General features: G+C 46.5%; 1 protein-coding gene across 1 annotated transcript in view; it reads left to right on the top strand.

Annotated features, from left to right (window-relative positions):
• The first annotated feature begins 4,524 nt into the window (after positions 1-4,524).
• The window catches only part of MAMLD1 (mastermind like domain containing 1), an 86,120-nt gene continuing 77,145 nt past the window's right edge, over positions 4,525-13,499 (top strand). The window contains exon 1 of the mRNA XM_068411944.1: positions 4,525-4,711. Coding sequence (XP_068268045.1) covers positions 4,658-4,711 — 54 coding nt within the window. The 5' untranslated portion in view covers positions 4,525-4,657. The remainder of the gene's footprint in view (positions 4,712-13,499) is intronic.

The following is a 13,499-nucleotide window of genomic DNA, read 5'->3' on the forward strand; positions in this document are numbered from 1 at the left end:
TTTGTACACAAGGTATGGACAGAGAGAGTCCTTCCTCCCCTCATATCACTTGCCAGCTTCCAGCATTTAGTGGCTCAGAACCAGAGGTCACATCCAGAGCTTTATGTTGAATAGCCACTGATTCATTTGCCCTCCATAAGTACTTCCAATCCCTTTTGAACCCATTTCTTCTAAAATGTCCATCCATGGTAATGATCTCCACAGTTTAATTAAGTGCTTTTTGAAAATGGATATCACTGATACCCAGAAGAAAAATACTGGTTAGGTGCACCTTTGATCTGATAGGAATTCTTATGTTCTTATTTATATTACACTGACTTGTGATTGTGCCACAGTTGTCTTCATTCCTTGAAAGCAAACACAGTTGGATTTGTGTGGGTTTTCTTTAATTTTCTATCATAGGAATAATTTCATCTTTCTTTATATTCTTCCTTATCACCCTATTTATGTTTGACCTAATGATTACCTTTGCTGTGGGATGGAGTTACCCACATCCCAGTTTATACATCTGCTCCCTTGAATTTTGCACCTCATTCTCACATGATAAGGGTTTGTGTTTTGGGTAGAATTAGGACAAATACTTGCTTTAGCTTACGAAGACTTGTGTATATCTGTTGCAGTTCATGTGATTTTACTCCCCGGGAGCTTTGCTTTGTGTTTTGGCTCCCAATAAACAAAAACTCAAAGTGTATTTCAGCCAAAGCCATTGATTTTACCTGATTTCAGGTCAAAAATATGCGAGTAGCAAGCATCACATGATTTCTATCCGATTCTGGGTCACTGACAAATTTGTGAATCCTTCAGTGAATCTGTGGTGAATCCTTGCACTGCTCAGTCGCTGCTTCCCTTCGGTGTACAAGACATGCCGTGGAGCAGCCCTTGTCTGCTCAGACCTTTGTTGTCCTCACTGATGTCAGGAACACCCAGGGGCCAGATGGGAGCTGGGCACGGGTCTCCTGGGAGAACAGTCCCAGCATTAAGGTTACTCGGACACTCAGTTTTTAGTACGTTTCATTCATGCTAACCTGAAAGATGGAAATCTTTTCTCCAGCCCTTGGCCGCCTCGTATTGGCAGTACCTGTTGCTCACACAACTTATCAAGATTGTCTCTGAGTGCATGATTCTTTCCCTTGGTGAACATAACATTGGGCGATTATTTAGCACATTGCAGCTTTCCAACTAACAGTTCTCAGGTTAAAAGATACTACTTTTTCAAAAACTATGGAGTACAGGACGAGCATTGGTCCTGTTTGAGTTTTTGTTTTGTTTTATTTTTCCAGAAAAGATACAGTTCAGTGCACTCCGTTAATCAGTTTGTTATTTTTTAGATACAATTATAACTTCTCAGCTTTTAGACTTGGTTTTTGAATAAGACATCTCTATTTGGAAAGAAATGGCACTAGCTTTATTAAGTGAACAAAGCAAATTATTATTTTCTATGGATACTAAGTGGATATGGATGCTAAGTAAAATATGACAAACTACTGTAAAATTGATAAAGAACAGGATTAATCCCAGCCGGTCAGGCCCAGGTTCGATGCCCAGCCTTGGGGGAAGCATTTGAGGTCCTAGGATGCATTCTGGCAAGCCTCAGCCTGTGGCCATAAAAACAGCCTTGATGCCCTTCAAATTGCCTCTTCTCTGCAGAGTCCCACAGCTCACCTTTTCGAAATAAGACAGAAGCACAATAACAAGACAGCCTGCAATTTGCTTAGGGTAGGCCTAACCTAGGAAGATAAAATGCTGCCCTGAAGAAGCCAATGAAAACTCTGTCATTGATTCCAGAGCAGCCAGGGATTCCCCCAGGTCAGCTATAGTAAATATGCCTAAAGAAAGGGCTCATAATTTAATCACCAAAGACCAAAATTGCAACCCTGAAATCCCCTGCTCAGCCATTACCCATTGCTGAAAATGAGTGATCTCTGCAAGGGTGTTACTTTTTTTGTTAAATGCTCACGCTTCCTGGAATGAGGCTTCTGTGTACACCCAAACCTGTCCTTGTGACACTGTTGAGCATCCCAGCACTTACCTTACAGCTTCGCCTGATTGTCCAGAGCACCATGCTTGGCAGCATGGGAACACGGCACCCGGCTGCCAGAGTGAAATCCAGACCTCCAGACCTCGTGCAGCTTGAGCCAGTAAGTTCAAAACAAAAGAAATTGTTGCCGCAGTTCTGTTGTGGACTCACCAACTGATAAAAGTTATTTGTCTCAATTTGATTTCCATCTGAGTGTGTATCCCACCTTACAGAGAACACAAACCACTATCTGGCAAGCAGATCCCCTTGATGACTAAAGACAACAGCATCATTCCTGCTGCACGAGCAGGTACAGGCAGGACTCCTATACACCCTACTCATGTTGTCTTCCTTTTGGGGAAGTCCTTTGGTCTAGTTTTATGCAGAGAGCAAACCAAATGACAGTCCTTAGGACTTTTGCCATTTGTCAGGAACTTCAGATGTCTGGCAAGAGTCATGAATGACATGGTTTGTCCAAAACTTCTGGACAAATGACTAGTGTTCACTGTAGGTGCTGCATAAAAAAACTGACACGGAGCTACCACGCGTTCATCATCTGATCATGGTGTTGTCAGTAGGTCCAGTATAGCCACAGAATGTGGGAATCCCTATGTCCCCCCCACGTTTCATACATGCATATTTTAGTCCAAAAAACTCCAGGCAGATAGATGGGAGCCCTTACACACACACGTATACCTTCAGGGGAGGGTTCCAGACATTGCGTACTGGGCAGACAGCGGCACCTCCTTGCAGGTGGAGCTTAATTCATGCATGATGAATGTGTGTTTCCACTGAGCTTGCTCATTTTAGGTGACTCCTGCTCTGCATGTTGGCTCTTTTAGATCCCATGCGGATGCCCTAATGCTGTGTTTGAGCCCCAGCACCTCAGGCAGGGTTGTAGATTCGATCTGGGCAGCCCAAACATCAGGTGTCAATACACCTCTCCTTAGACACCAAAACCTTTTGAGATCTGGCCCTCAGAGACTGTAGAATTTCAGGGTCCACACACCCACACAAGTTTATTTTTTTTGTGCTGTTTTTTTTTTCAATAGACAAAATACATTGAAGTAATTTTAAATAATATAGAAGGCAAAAACATTAGAAAAGCAAACCAATAAACTTCCAAACAATCCAAACTGAAGTAACACAAATACGGCTCAGGGGAGTGGGCCTGTTGTTACAGCAGTCCAGGAAAGCTGGAGGCTTCAGCAAAGGTGAAACCAAATTTTTCTCTGTTGATGAACTGATATTCCTGATATTTATTAACTTGGGATACAAAGATGGGTTTGGTCTCTTACATTAGCTGCTAGTTGAAGACAATTGCTGTGTGGAAAACTTTCAGGAAAGTGAGGCCAGATTCTGGCTCCACTTGTATGTATTTGGCCATAGTAATTGAGTTTTATTCAAATAACTTTCTTCTTAATTTTATAAAGCATAATTTACTAATATTACTATTTTAGAAATTATTAAAGAAATTAGACATTGTATTAGAAATGGTACTATGTCTTCTGCATCTCATCCATTGAGTCAGTGTACCGGGACAGGGTTTCTAGCATCTCCAATGTATCGGGACAGGAGTGACAGTCGGTCGTACTGATTTAGCAAGGTAATGAAATGAAATTATACCAGCAATTATTTGTGGCCCCCGTGTGCTCTCCTAGCTGCCTGCAGCTTGCTCTTCCCAGTCCTTTCTGCACAATCCAAGAGGAGGTCTGGAGAGGTTCTCAGCTTTCACCTGATGGTCTGTCAAAATTAATATTCAGAGACTGCAGCTCGTAACGAGCGCATTTATAGTCATATGAGAAGTGCGTGGTTTTATGGGAGCGCTCTGTTCAGAATTGTAGCTGTCTTTGAAAATACATGTAGGTAGCACAAAGGGGGAAAATGAAACAACTCCACTGTTTCCTTCTTGGTAACCTGGGTTCACCTGTGTGAGATGAACTTAACCCTTTTATGAGTGTTAAGAGTACTGAATATCGTATCGTAATGGCATAAAGAGACAGGAAACCACACTTTTTAAGAATAACTCAAACCTTTACACTTCATGCCTCGGGCTATCTTTTCAGTGATTTTTACACTTTGAGTTGGAAAGAAATATCTATTAATTGCCGGTATATTTCTGAGCTACCCTACTTCTGTACTAAATGAACTTGAAGCCCTACAAAGAAGGCACTAAACATGCTAAGCGTCTTTTTGCGGGTTAAAATACTGTCCATAGGCTGCCTGATTTTTGCCTTCATGCACAGAAGGAAAAAAAAAATATATATATATATATAAAATCCTTGGATCTGTGAGGTTTCCAGTTTCTAAAGAGAAGTGTTACTTCCCCTTTAAGCCTGGAGCCGTTCGTGTGTGTGTGAGAGTGTGTGTGTCTCCTCCTCTTTGAGTGACACAGCACTTAGATATGCCTATCAGTAACTTAAACCCCACAAACTCCACCTTCTAAGTGAGGAAGCTGTGGGTTGATGGAAATGTAGTGAGCAGATTGAGACAGACAGTGAATCATTAGCAAACTGCAACGCCAGGATGAACTTGTCTGGAACCTAAAAGGAGAAAAGAGTCTGAGAGTCCTTTTGCGGTGCTGGGTTTTGCTAAATAGAGCCAAAGTGGATCTAAAAGCCGGCTGATCCCCAATCCAAGATGCTGCTGGTTTCCCAGCGGGTAGAAGCACCACGCATGGAACCACATATTCCAGTAAGTAGCTTTTGAAATCGAGATGAACTGGAAAAGTAGGAGTTGATTTAAAAGGACTTAAAACACCCTCGGAGTCGTTGTTCGCCCAAGCCTCGGCGCGGCCGCAGCCGGAGCCGCGCTCAGCCGGGCTTGTAAAGTTTGCAGAGGCGGTTTAAGAAAAGTGCCCACCTTGGGCTGGCTTTGCCGGGCTGGTTTGGGTTTGGGTTTGGGGGGGCTGCGCCGGGGCTTGCGAAGAGAAGAAACCAGAAACTTGGTGGGGGGGGGCGGGGGGGGGGGGGTGTAAAGATTTCGCCTTCCTATCTGGTGAGAGCTGATGTGAGGGAGGGAGGGGGTCCGTGGGCTTTAAAATGGTGGTGAGCAAGGTGATGTGCGGGGCGGTGCGGTCTCCGGCCCGGCAGCGGGGCAGCCGGTGCGTGGCGGCGGCAGGGCCCGGGGGCGGCAGCGCCGGGGGACGCTCCGTGGGTTTTGGTGTTGTCGCTCGTGTGGCAGCTTGCGGGGCAGAGGAGGTGGATGCTGCCGGTCTGGGCCGGGGTGAAACGCCGGTGGCCCGAGGGGCGAGCGGGATTTAGGGAGCTGCCGGTGCGCCCGTAGTATCCCGGTGTAAACACAGCCGGGCTGGCTCAGCCCCTCGCTGGGGGATTTTCATTTAAAGTTAGATCAGCCAAGCAGGGAAGGATAAACCCATCATCGCAAGGAGACTCCTCCGGGAAGGTGTCACACGGCGGGGGGCTAGTGCTGCTCTGTATTAGTCTTATTTTTTTTAATAACTCCTGGAATTTGTGTTGGCAGCGGCGTGCCTGGTTGTTTTGGGAGTGTGAAGCTCACGTTATGTAGTCAGGATTTTGAACAAAAGGCTCCAGAAGGAGCCCTCGGTTATTCCTGAACCGAGCGGGGAGCCCCGCGTTCAGCCGCCTTTTCGGCGAGGTTGCGTGTGCCCGTGTGCGCGTTTCTCGAAACGGGAACAGCCCAAAAGTGAGGGAGACGGTGCAAAGGCGGCGGGTTTGCCACTCTCTCCGACACTATAGATGTATTTGAAATAAAACGTATGCTGACTCACGGTTTAAACTGTTTTGGTTTCTCATCCTGTGATTAAGATCGGGGTTTAGAGCAATTGCAGGGTAAACAAGGCGCTCGCTGACTCGGTCCCACGTCTTCTAAGGCAGGGGCTGCCCCTCTCCCCCAGTCAAGAGGCGATCCCTCCTCCCGGTCCCTCCTCCGCCGCCTTCCCCGGCCTGTTGCTCGGTCCGGGGGAGCGGCGGGGCCGAGGGCAGCGCGGCTTTTGTTCGGGTTTGGCTGGCGGGGGGTTGTCACCAGGGTGACTCGGAGGGATCCCGGGGAGAAGGGCCGTTTCTTGGAAGAAAACGGGCTTTGGTTTCCTTTCACACCGCCTTCCCCCCCCCCCGGAACAATAAATTAAAAGGCCGCTTTTGTTTTCCACGGTGCTCCGGGCGGGGGGAGGCGGCGGGGCCGGGAGGCGCCGGGGAGCCGCGGCCGCTGCCCGCCGCGATCGCTGCGCAGGTTCCCGGCGCGGTGGGCGGCCGCGGGGCCGCCTCGCCCCTTCCCCTCGGAAGCAGATGAGCCTTTCGAGCACCGGCCGCTCGTAGGAAGCCTCCTCCAGCTTGCCTCCTCCTCCGGCACCGGGGCGGGGGGGGACGGACCCCGCAGACTCTCCCCCGACTCACTGGCGGGGAGATTAACTGCGTCTGGCCCCTTCCCGGAGCCGGGGGCGGAGGCGCCGGGCTCCCCCCGCGGCCGCCCCGGCTTGGGAGGGAGGGAAGGAGGGAGGGGTGTGGGAGAGCCGGGAGGGGCGAGATACTCCCCCTGTTAGATAACGTGAGTGTTTCCCTGCTGAGCCCCGTAATCCCCGGGTAATGCCTAATGCCCGTGCCCCGGGGGGCTGGGGGGGGCGGGCTGCCCCTCCCGGAGCTCCCCCTCCGGGCCGAGCTGATGAGGGAAATAAAGCTGCTGATGTGCGAGATGGACCATATGGTGCCTCCAGGAGAGAGGGAGCGGGAACGGCCTTGAACCTGCCGGACCCAGCAGCTGTTTGCTGCCCCCCGGATCGGCTCCCCCCCCCGCCCCGGCAGCAGGCGCACGGGCATCCCCCGGAGCAGCGGGGGGCCTCGAGCGGCTTTTCCCCGCCACCCCCAAACCGGGCTACCCACCGGAATATATTTTTGTGTATTACCGTGCGGGGAGAATCGCAGCGGGGGTGGGCGGCAGGGACGGTGGGGTCGGGGGGACGGGTGCTGCCGTCGGTGGGAGACGCTCCCTGGCCCGGGGCGGGGCGGGGGGTGCTGCCTGGTGACGGCCGCGCTCCCCAAGTTACAGGCAGGCAAGAGCAGTTTGAGTACATTACATACTAGCACCTAAAAAAGCAACGATCTAGTTCTGGCACTGACCATTTTCAGTTCTCTCTCTGCCATATGTTTGGGAAAGGGGGGGGAGAAAAAAAAAAGGCAATTTGGGAAAGATGCTCGCGGCTGAAGGGAGGAGGTGGGCTGGGGGGGGCGAGATACGAGGAAATTCCATGTTAGGAAAGCATTAGCAAGGGGTGACTTCTAATGTTTTCCTGCCACTGACGTTGACAGTGACACACATGTGTGGGTTGAAATTGGAACGTCAGTGAGTTTTTAAACTCAACCAGGAAATAGGCTGTTGCTCGGGGATAAAAAACAAATAGTCTATATTGTGAGGCAGGTAATATGCAGTTAACAGCTCCTCTCGAGCGAGTGAAAAGCTGTTTAAGGTTTAGAATTGAGCAGCTCAAATTAAATTAAGCTTTTTTTTTATTTTCAGAGAGGTTTTTTTAACTTGAGGTTTTTCATCTCTATTTTTAATCCTTTTAACTAATACTTCAGAATCAGAAAAGCAAATATTGACAGGGCTTCACTTTCAGTCCCTTGTAACTAAGTAGTTCGAACCTGCAAAGTCTCTTGGATTTTTTTAAAGCTAAAGTAGTTGTTAAAGGGTTTTGGGGGTATTAGTAATTACAGGAGGCAGTTATATTTTTTTAAATTCTTTTGTATGGCTTTCTGTTACACAGGTAGAAGTGTTTTATAAATATAGCGTGTTTGGGTTTGGTTTTGTACTGACCTCCTTACAAATGTTACAATGTGGTAGGTTCAGAGATTTAAAATGGGATGAGGGAGCTATTGTGCTAGGTGCTTTCTGAACATACAGGAAGAATTACTGCAAGAGTTCGTGATCCAAGGTGTCAGGCTGGACTCTTGCCCTGACTTAAATGGTCGCTAACCTGCCTGGACGCAACTGTAGGACAAGGATCGACCTAGGAACTGGCGTCATGAGAGAGACAAAAATTAGGAAGGCAGAAGGCAACACAAGGGCAAGGATAACTATGTAAAATCCCTGAGTCGTCCTGCGGGTTAAGTACAGTGCAACTCGCTGGTTCCCAGTCATTTAATCAATAAATGTCCTATGTTACTTGCTACTCTGATGAAAGATGCCTTAAAATAACTTTTTATGAGTACATAGCCATGGGAAAGTGAAGCAAATCTTGCAGAAGCTTTGACAAATGGATTTATCCAAACTGGGGGATGGAGTAGAAGGTTGTCTGAGCTCCTTAACCAGGGAAGAAGGCAGGATCCCCAGGCTTTCATTGCTCCATCACACTGGCTGTTCCTGAGTTTTTCAAAATTTAGGCGGAGGTGACTATAAGTTACGATTCATTAGTAATTGGTATGGTCTCCAAATAAAGATAGCTAAAGCAGTTTAAATGATGCTGGCGCCTCTCCAAGGAACCCTCTTTGTATCCGACACGTTTGCCACTTGCTTCTTTAAGGAACAATTAATGTTTTACACAGCTATTTTTTCCTGTATGGGAAGAGCAGCAGTGTAACTCATTACGAAGGCTTTCTACCTCATGTTCCAGTTTGACTTGCTATGTTAAAAAAAAGTGTTTTGAACTAAAGGAAGCAGAAGACACACCAAGACTTTGCGTTGAACTGTTTTATATCAATATTGATTTTTTAAGGGGGTTTGTGTTATAAAGAGGGAGCTTTTATCCCCATGAGCTCTTTGGCAATTATCTTCCTGCCATAAATGTTGATACGCACATAATGGATGTAACTAAAAAATCTCCTTATCCCAGCAGAAAAGGCTGACTGTTTGTTGGAGCAGAGAGAATGCTGAGAGTGTGAATAGACAAACCCATATGTCGCTGGTGAGAGAGATAAATGATGGACGAACAGGAGTTGGTTACTATGGATCAGCACAATAAACCAATTCCCATCATACACCTCTCTTAATAATATACCAGTTTCAATGCCATTGACGGGTAACCTAGGTAGCACCAGTCAACTGTAAGTTTTTCAACTGTTCTTTTATACATCTCAAAGAACAGTTGGAACTGTTCTAATTTTTTCAGATGGAGTGCTAAAATTATGCAGAACTTCCTTCCTTGCCAGTAATTTTGAAGGGGAACTTCAGAGCATTGCTGTAAAATGCCAAATGTGCACGATACCATTGTATAATCTTAGTAAGTTTTGTTTTGTGCACTTGAAAAGGCAATTGCTTCATGAATATGTGAAGAAAACTGTTTAGGTGTTTAGTACTACCCTCAGTAGTGTTGTTTGAGATTGGTCTGGATACTGGAAGATACTGCAGTATTGTTTTAAGTGAAAATAGCAAAAGAACAATGCTGGTTCATTTATAAAAAAAAAACCAGCCCTGCAGAATAGGCAGTGATCGATAACGCAGTTTTAACTTTCTGTAACCTGTTTCAGGGCTGCCAGCAGCTGAAGGGAAACTTTGCTAAACAGTCTGTGCTTGCATCACGGTCTGCTTCATGTCTTCTTTATTACTACTGCTAGCGCTTTGCACCTAAAATTGAAGTCTTTGTCAGTTAAAGGTTTCACTTTATGTCCTTCTCTTCTGGTAGATATTTTTCATAGAGTTGCTATGGACCGGCCTGTTAGCTCTGTTCAAAATGAAAGTATATCTCAGGGTGACAGCGTAAGCAGGTCTCGTGGCTCTTGGGATATGACTCCATCATTGTCGAAGTCACCAGTTGCGCTACCGGAGAGTGATGCAGTCAGAGAGGGATAACTAGCAAAGGTAAATGAGCTATGAAGAGTCTTTATTCGTCTTGGGAAGCTGCCTCTCTGATAATAATTTTCATTTTTTAAATGAAAGAAAATGTATTACTAAGTCATTACTTTCCTTCAAGAAGAAAATACTTATTTTAGAATCATAGAGTGGTTTGGGTTGGAAGGGACCTTAAAGATCATCTAGTTCCAGCCCCCCTGCCACAGGCAGGGACACCTTCCGCTAGACCAGGTTGCTCAAAGCCTCATCCAGTCTGGCCTTAAACACTGCCATTTTTGTGCAGCGTTTACTTGCAAAGTTGCAGTAGCTCTTTTTAGAGCTGTTTACTTGGGTGTGCATCTCGGATGAACTGAAAGGTGTTTGTTAGGCCAGGCGGTAGGAGAGTACACCAGCCTTTCTCCTAACAGGGCCCAGCCTAACAGTCCTTTTCCTTTTTATAGTAGATGAGACTCAGATTTGATCCTAGAATTAAGGGCTCAAGGATCAGGCCCTTGAGTAGGGAAGGGGGATTGTTACGTGCCCCCACCCTGCTCACTCTCGCCCGTTGGAGGAAGTGAAATGGAAACGTAGCGAAGGATATTGTCTCTGCGGGCTGAATTTTAGCTGGTCCTTCGCTCCTGTGGAGGGACAGTTGTGCCCAAAGGGTAGAGCCAGGGGAAAGAGTTGTGGGTTTCCTTCCTCCCCTCCCTACCACGCAGCCCAGCCAGCCGGACCAGCTGGGGCACGTAGGCTGTGCCCAGGGAGCGTGCGGCCCATGGCTGTTCCCGTGGGGCCAGTGAAGTGCCAGCAGGGCCCAGGTGTGGGTGATGTGCGGGGGGATGCGGGATTTCGTCTGGCCCTTCTCTCGAGTGCTGCCTCGTCGCTACAATGAGCCTTTGATAAGTGCTGACCTGATTAAAGGGCTGCTGCTCACGGGAGGCTGGGGTGAGCCCCGGGCCTTGAGCGGGGACCGCCGGACTGACCAGAATTGCTCTTTGGGAATGGGTGGCCAGGCTGAGGAGGGGAAACCAGAATTCATGGTCGTACCCTGCCCAAAGGGAGGCGGCGTATTGTGACTTGTTGAAATCCGCTCCGCTTTTCCCTGCAAGGGACTTGGCAGTTTTATTGATAACAAAGTGTTACATAAGTGCCCCATCAGGCATGTCCTAATTTGTTAATAATTGATGATCTGGGTAGTACAGAAATACCGGTGGTGTTAATGCACTCCCACACCGATCTGCAATCTCCACAAGCCCGCTGTTTTGCTTTTAATTGTAATACAGGCTTTTTCCTTTTTTTTTTTTTTTTTTTATTTTTCATTTTCTTTTGAATTTACCTGCTGATCCAACCGCAGCTGCCTGCTGTGCTTTCTCATGCAGGCAGGGACAGCTGGGGGCTCAGCCTGGCGCAGACACGATATAGATCCCCTCCGCAGGGGAGGGTGTTAGTGTTTCACCCCATGTCAGGCAATCTATTGAGCGGCAGCAGTGTTAGCCCAGGGGAAGGCAGGTTTTTTGCACCTTCCACCTTTGGAGGTAAGGTGTACGTCGAGTGGGACGGACGCGGTGGTGTGTCTGCAATTCCTGCGCCTGGATTTGCCAGCACGGGGGAAGCCAGGGTGCTTTTTGCCCAGCACAGAGCAAGAACCCTTCGGTTTCTCCCCTTCTGATAACAGGCTGCGTTTGCATGGGTTTAAAAAAGCAGCTACTTTTGTCGTGCCACGGCTAGGGAGATCAGAAAAAACTGTTTACTTCTGTTGACACGCACAAAAAAGAAATACTTACTGGATATCAGCAACACGATCTGGCTGCCTTGTTTGTCTTGCGTTGTTTTTCTTTTGCATTTCTGTGGAAGTTTCTTTTTCTCTAGAATTAAGTACCTCAGAACTCCAAGCAGGTTTGGGAGTTACACCTACCCGAGACATACCTATGTATTGTTTTCAGAATAACGCAGCGCATTTACTCTGTTGTGGGCAAGGAAATCCATTACCTGCATTAAAATCTGAAGCAGCGAGGTAACTTTCTAGTTATGTTGTGAAATGTAATGCCATTGTTTGCTTTTATGAACGTCTCGAGGTTGATTATACGGCGGTTAGAAGCCTGCCCTGCCACGTAAAAGGCCGTCTTTAATTTTCGAGTGGTTGATCCTGATCAGGCAGTTCGAGCGGCTGCGGCAACAATTGCTGGGAGCTCTAAATCACGTTTGTCACAAGATAGTGTTGGCTGCTCGAAGACTTACTTCGACTTTTCAGCGTTACCCTTGGGTTGGATTGCAGCGGTGAGGGACTTGCCAATCTCGCCTGTTCTTTGTGCCTAATTCTGAAAGACTGGCAAGCTTTATGCTATGTTTTCTGAAGAGGGCCCAGCTTTACTAAGCTGCCTGTCTGTCAGGGATTAATTTAACCTCTAATTACTACATTTTCTTCACAGTTTGCTGCACATGAGTGTGTTATAACAAAAGCACAAAGAAGTATGTCATTTTATTTAGCCACTACTCTGAAATTAATTTAGGGGGTATAGAGTCAGATCTGACACACTTGGTGTTAAAATAATTGCGCTGGCATTAGAATTAAAGTACATAATCTTGTTGTTTCTAATGATACAACAGTACTAGTGTAAATAGTGTTGTTAACTCGTTAGTCATAGCCACGGTGATAGAAATGATATCTAGTTACAGAGAAATGCTCAAATGAGCATGGCAGCAAAAGTTCCCCCCAAATAATTCATGGTTTCCCCGAAATAATGCATGGTTTCTGCTTGATTCCCATCCACCGTTTGCATTTAGGATTACACGTCTAAGAGTAGTTTGTTGTTTTTTCTAAAAAGGTCTTCCAAATTGCAATAAACAAACATTTACGATGGCTTGGGTTTCTTCCAGCCTGGATAATGATTTTTTTTTTTTTTAACATGCAACATCTTGGGAACAGTACAAAAGGCCATATGTCCTCTTCCGCCTGCTCACACGCCGGCGATGCTGCAGTTCATGTTGCATGGAGAGCAATGTGTAGTCTTGAAGGAAGGGAGTGAGTCTGTTTCTGTTATGAAGCATAGGATAACTTTCTTCTTTTCCAGTTGTGTTCTGTAATGTTTCCAACAAAGGTGGTTTGTTTTTTTTTTTCTTTTGGGAAGGTTTGGATAAGGAAATACAGCCAATCTCCAGTTTAGGTCAATGCAGTTAAAAGAACTGTTGTTGTTACACAAGAAATTTGCAGTAGCTGTGTCTTCGTTCTGCCCCGTGTCCATCAGCTCTGAGCAGGCTTGTTGAAATGACTTGGAAAATGTAATTTCTCACATAGGGTTGGATCTGCAAAATCGCTGGTTATGTACTGACGATTTATTTCGAGTGGAAACAGAAGGTTGGTTGTATATTTTTGTGTCATGCATTCGAGTTATAAAGCATGGGCCCAACTCAGTAATTCTCCTTCAGTAAAAACTATAACTGCCTCTGATGGGAAACTTCCCCCAAAGATTCCCCAAGGTCAGATAGGACGCAGTTACGGAGTCAAATCTTGTAGTCCCTTTCTGAAAAGGAGGATTAATGTGGCATCGTTATCCAGGCTTGTGACAACAGTGACACAGGATTGCCAAAAAGACTAATGGAAGGAGATGGATGATTGATTCTCTTTACAGTAGTAGATCAGGTTATTTCTCTGAATTCTTTCTTCAGTTCTCTCCATTCCCAAACTGTAACCATTTACTGTAATTATTTACTTTAATAACTTCCAATCTACAAGTAAATGGAA

Source organism: Nyctibius grandis, chromosome 13 (genome assembly GCF_013368605.1).
Source record: "Nyctibius grandis isolate bNycGra1 chromosome 13, bNycGra1.pri, whole genome shotgun sequence".
NCBI classification, from domain to species: Eukaryota; Metazoa; Chordata; class Aves; order Nyctibiiformes; family Nyctibiidae; genus Nyctibius; species Nyctibius grandis.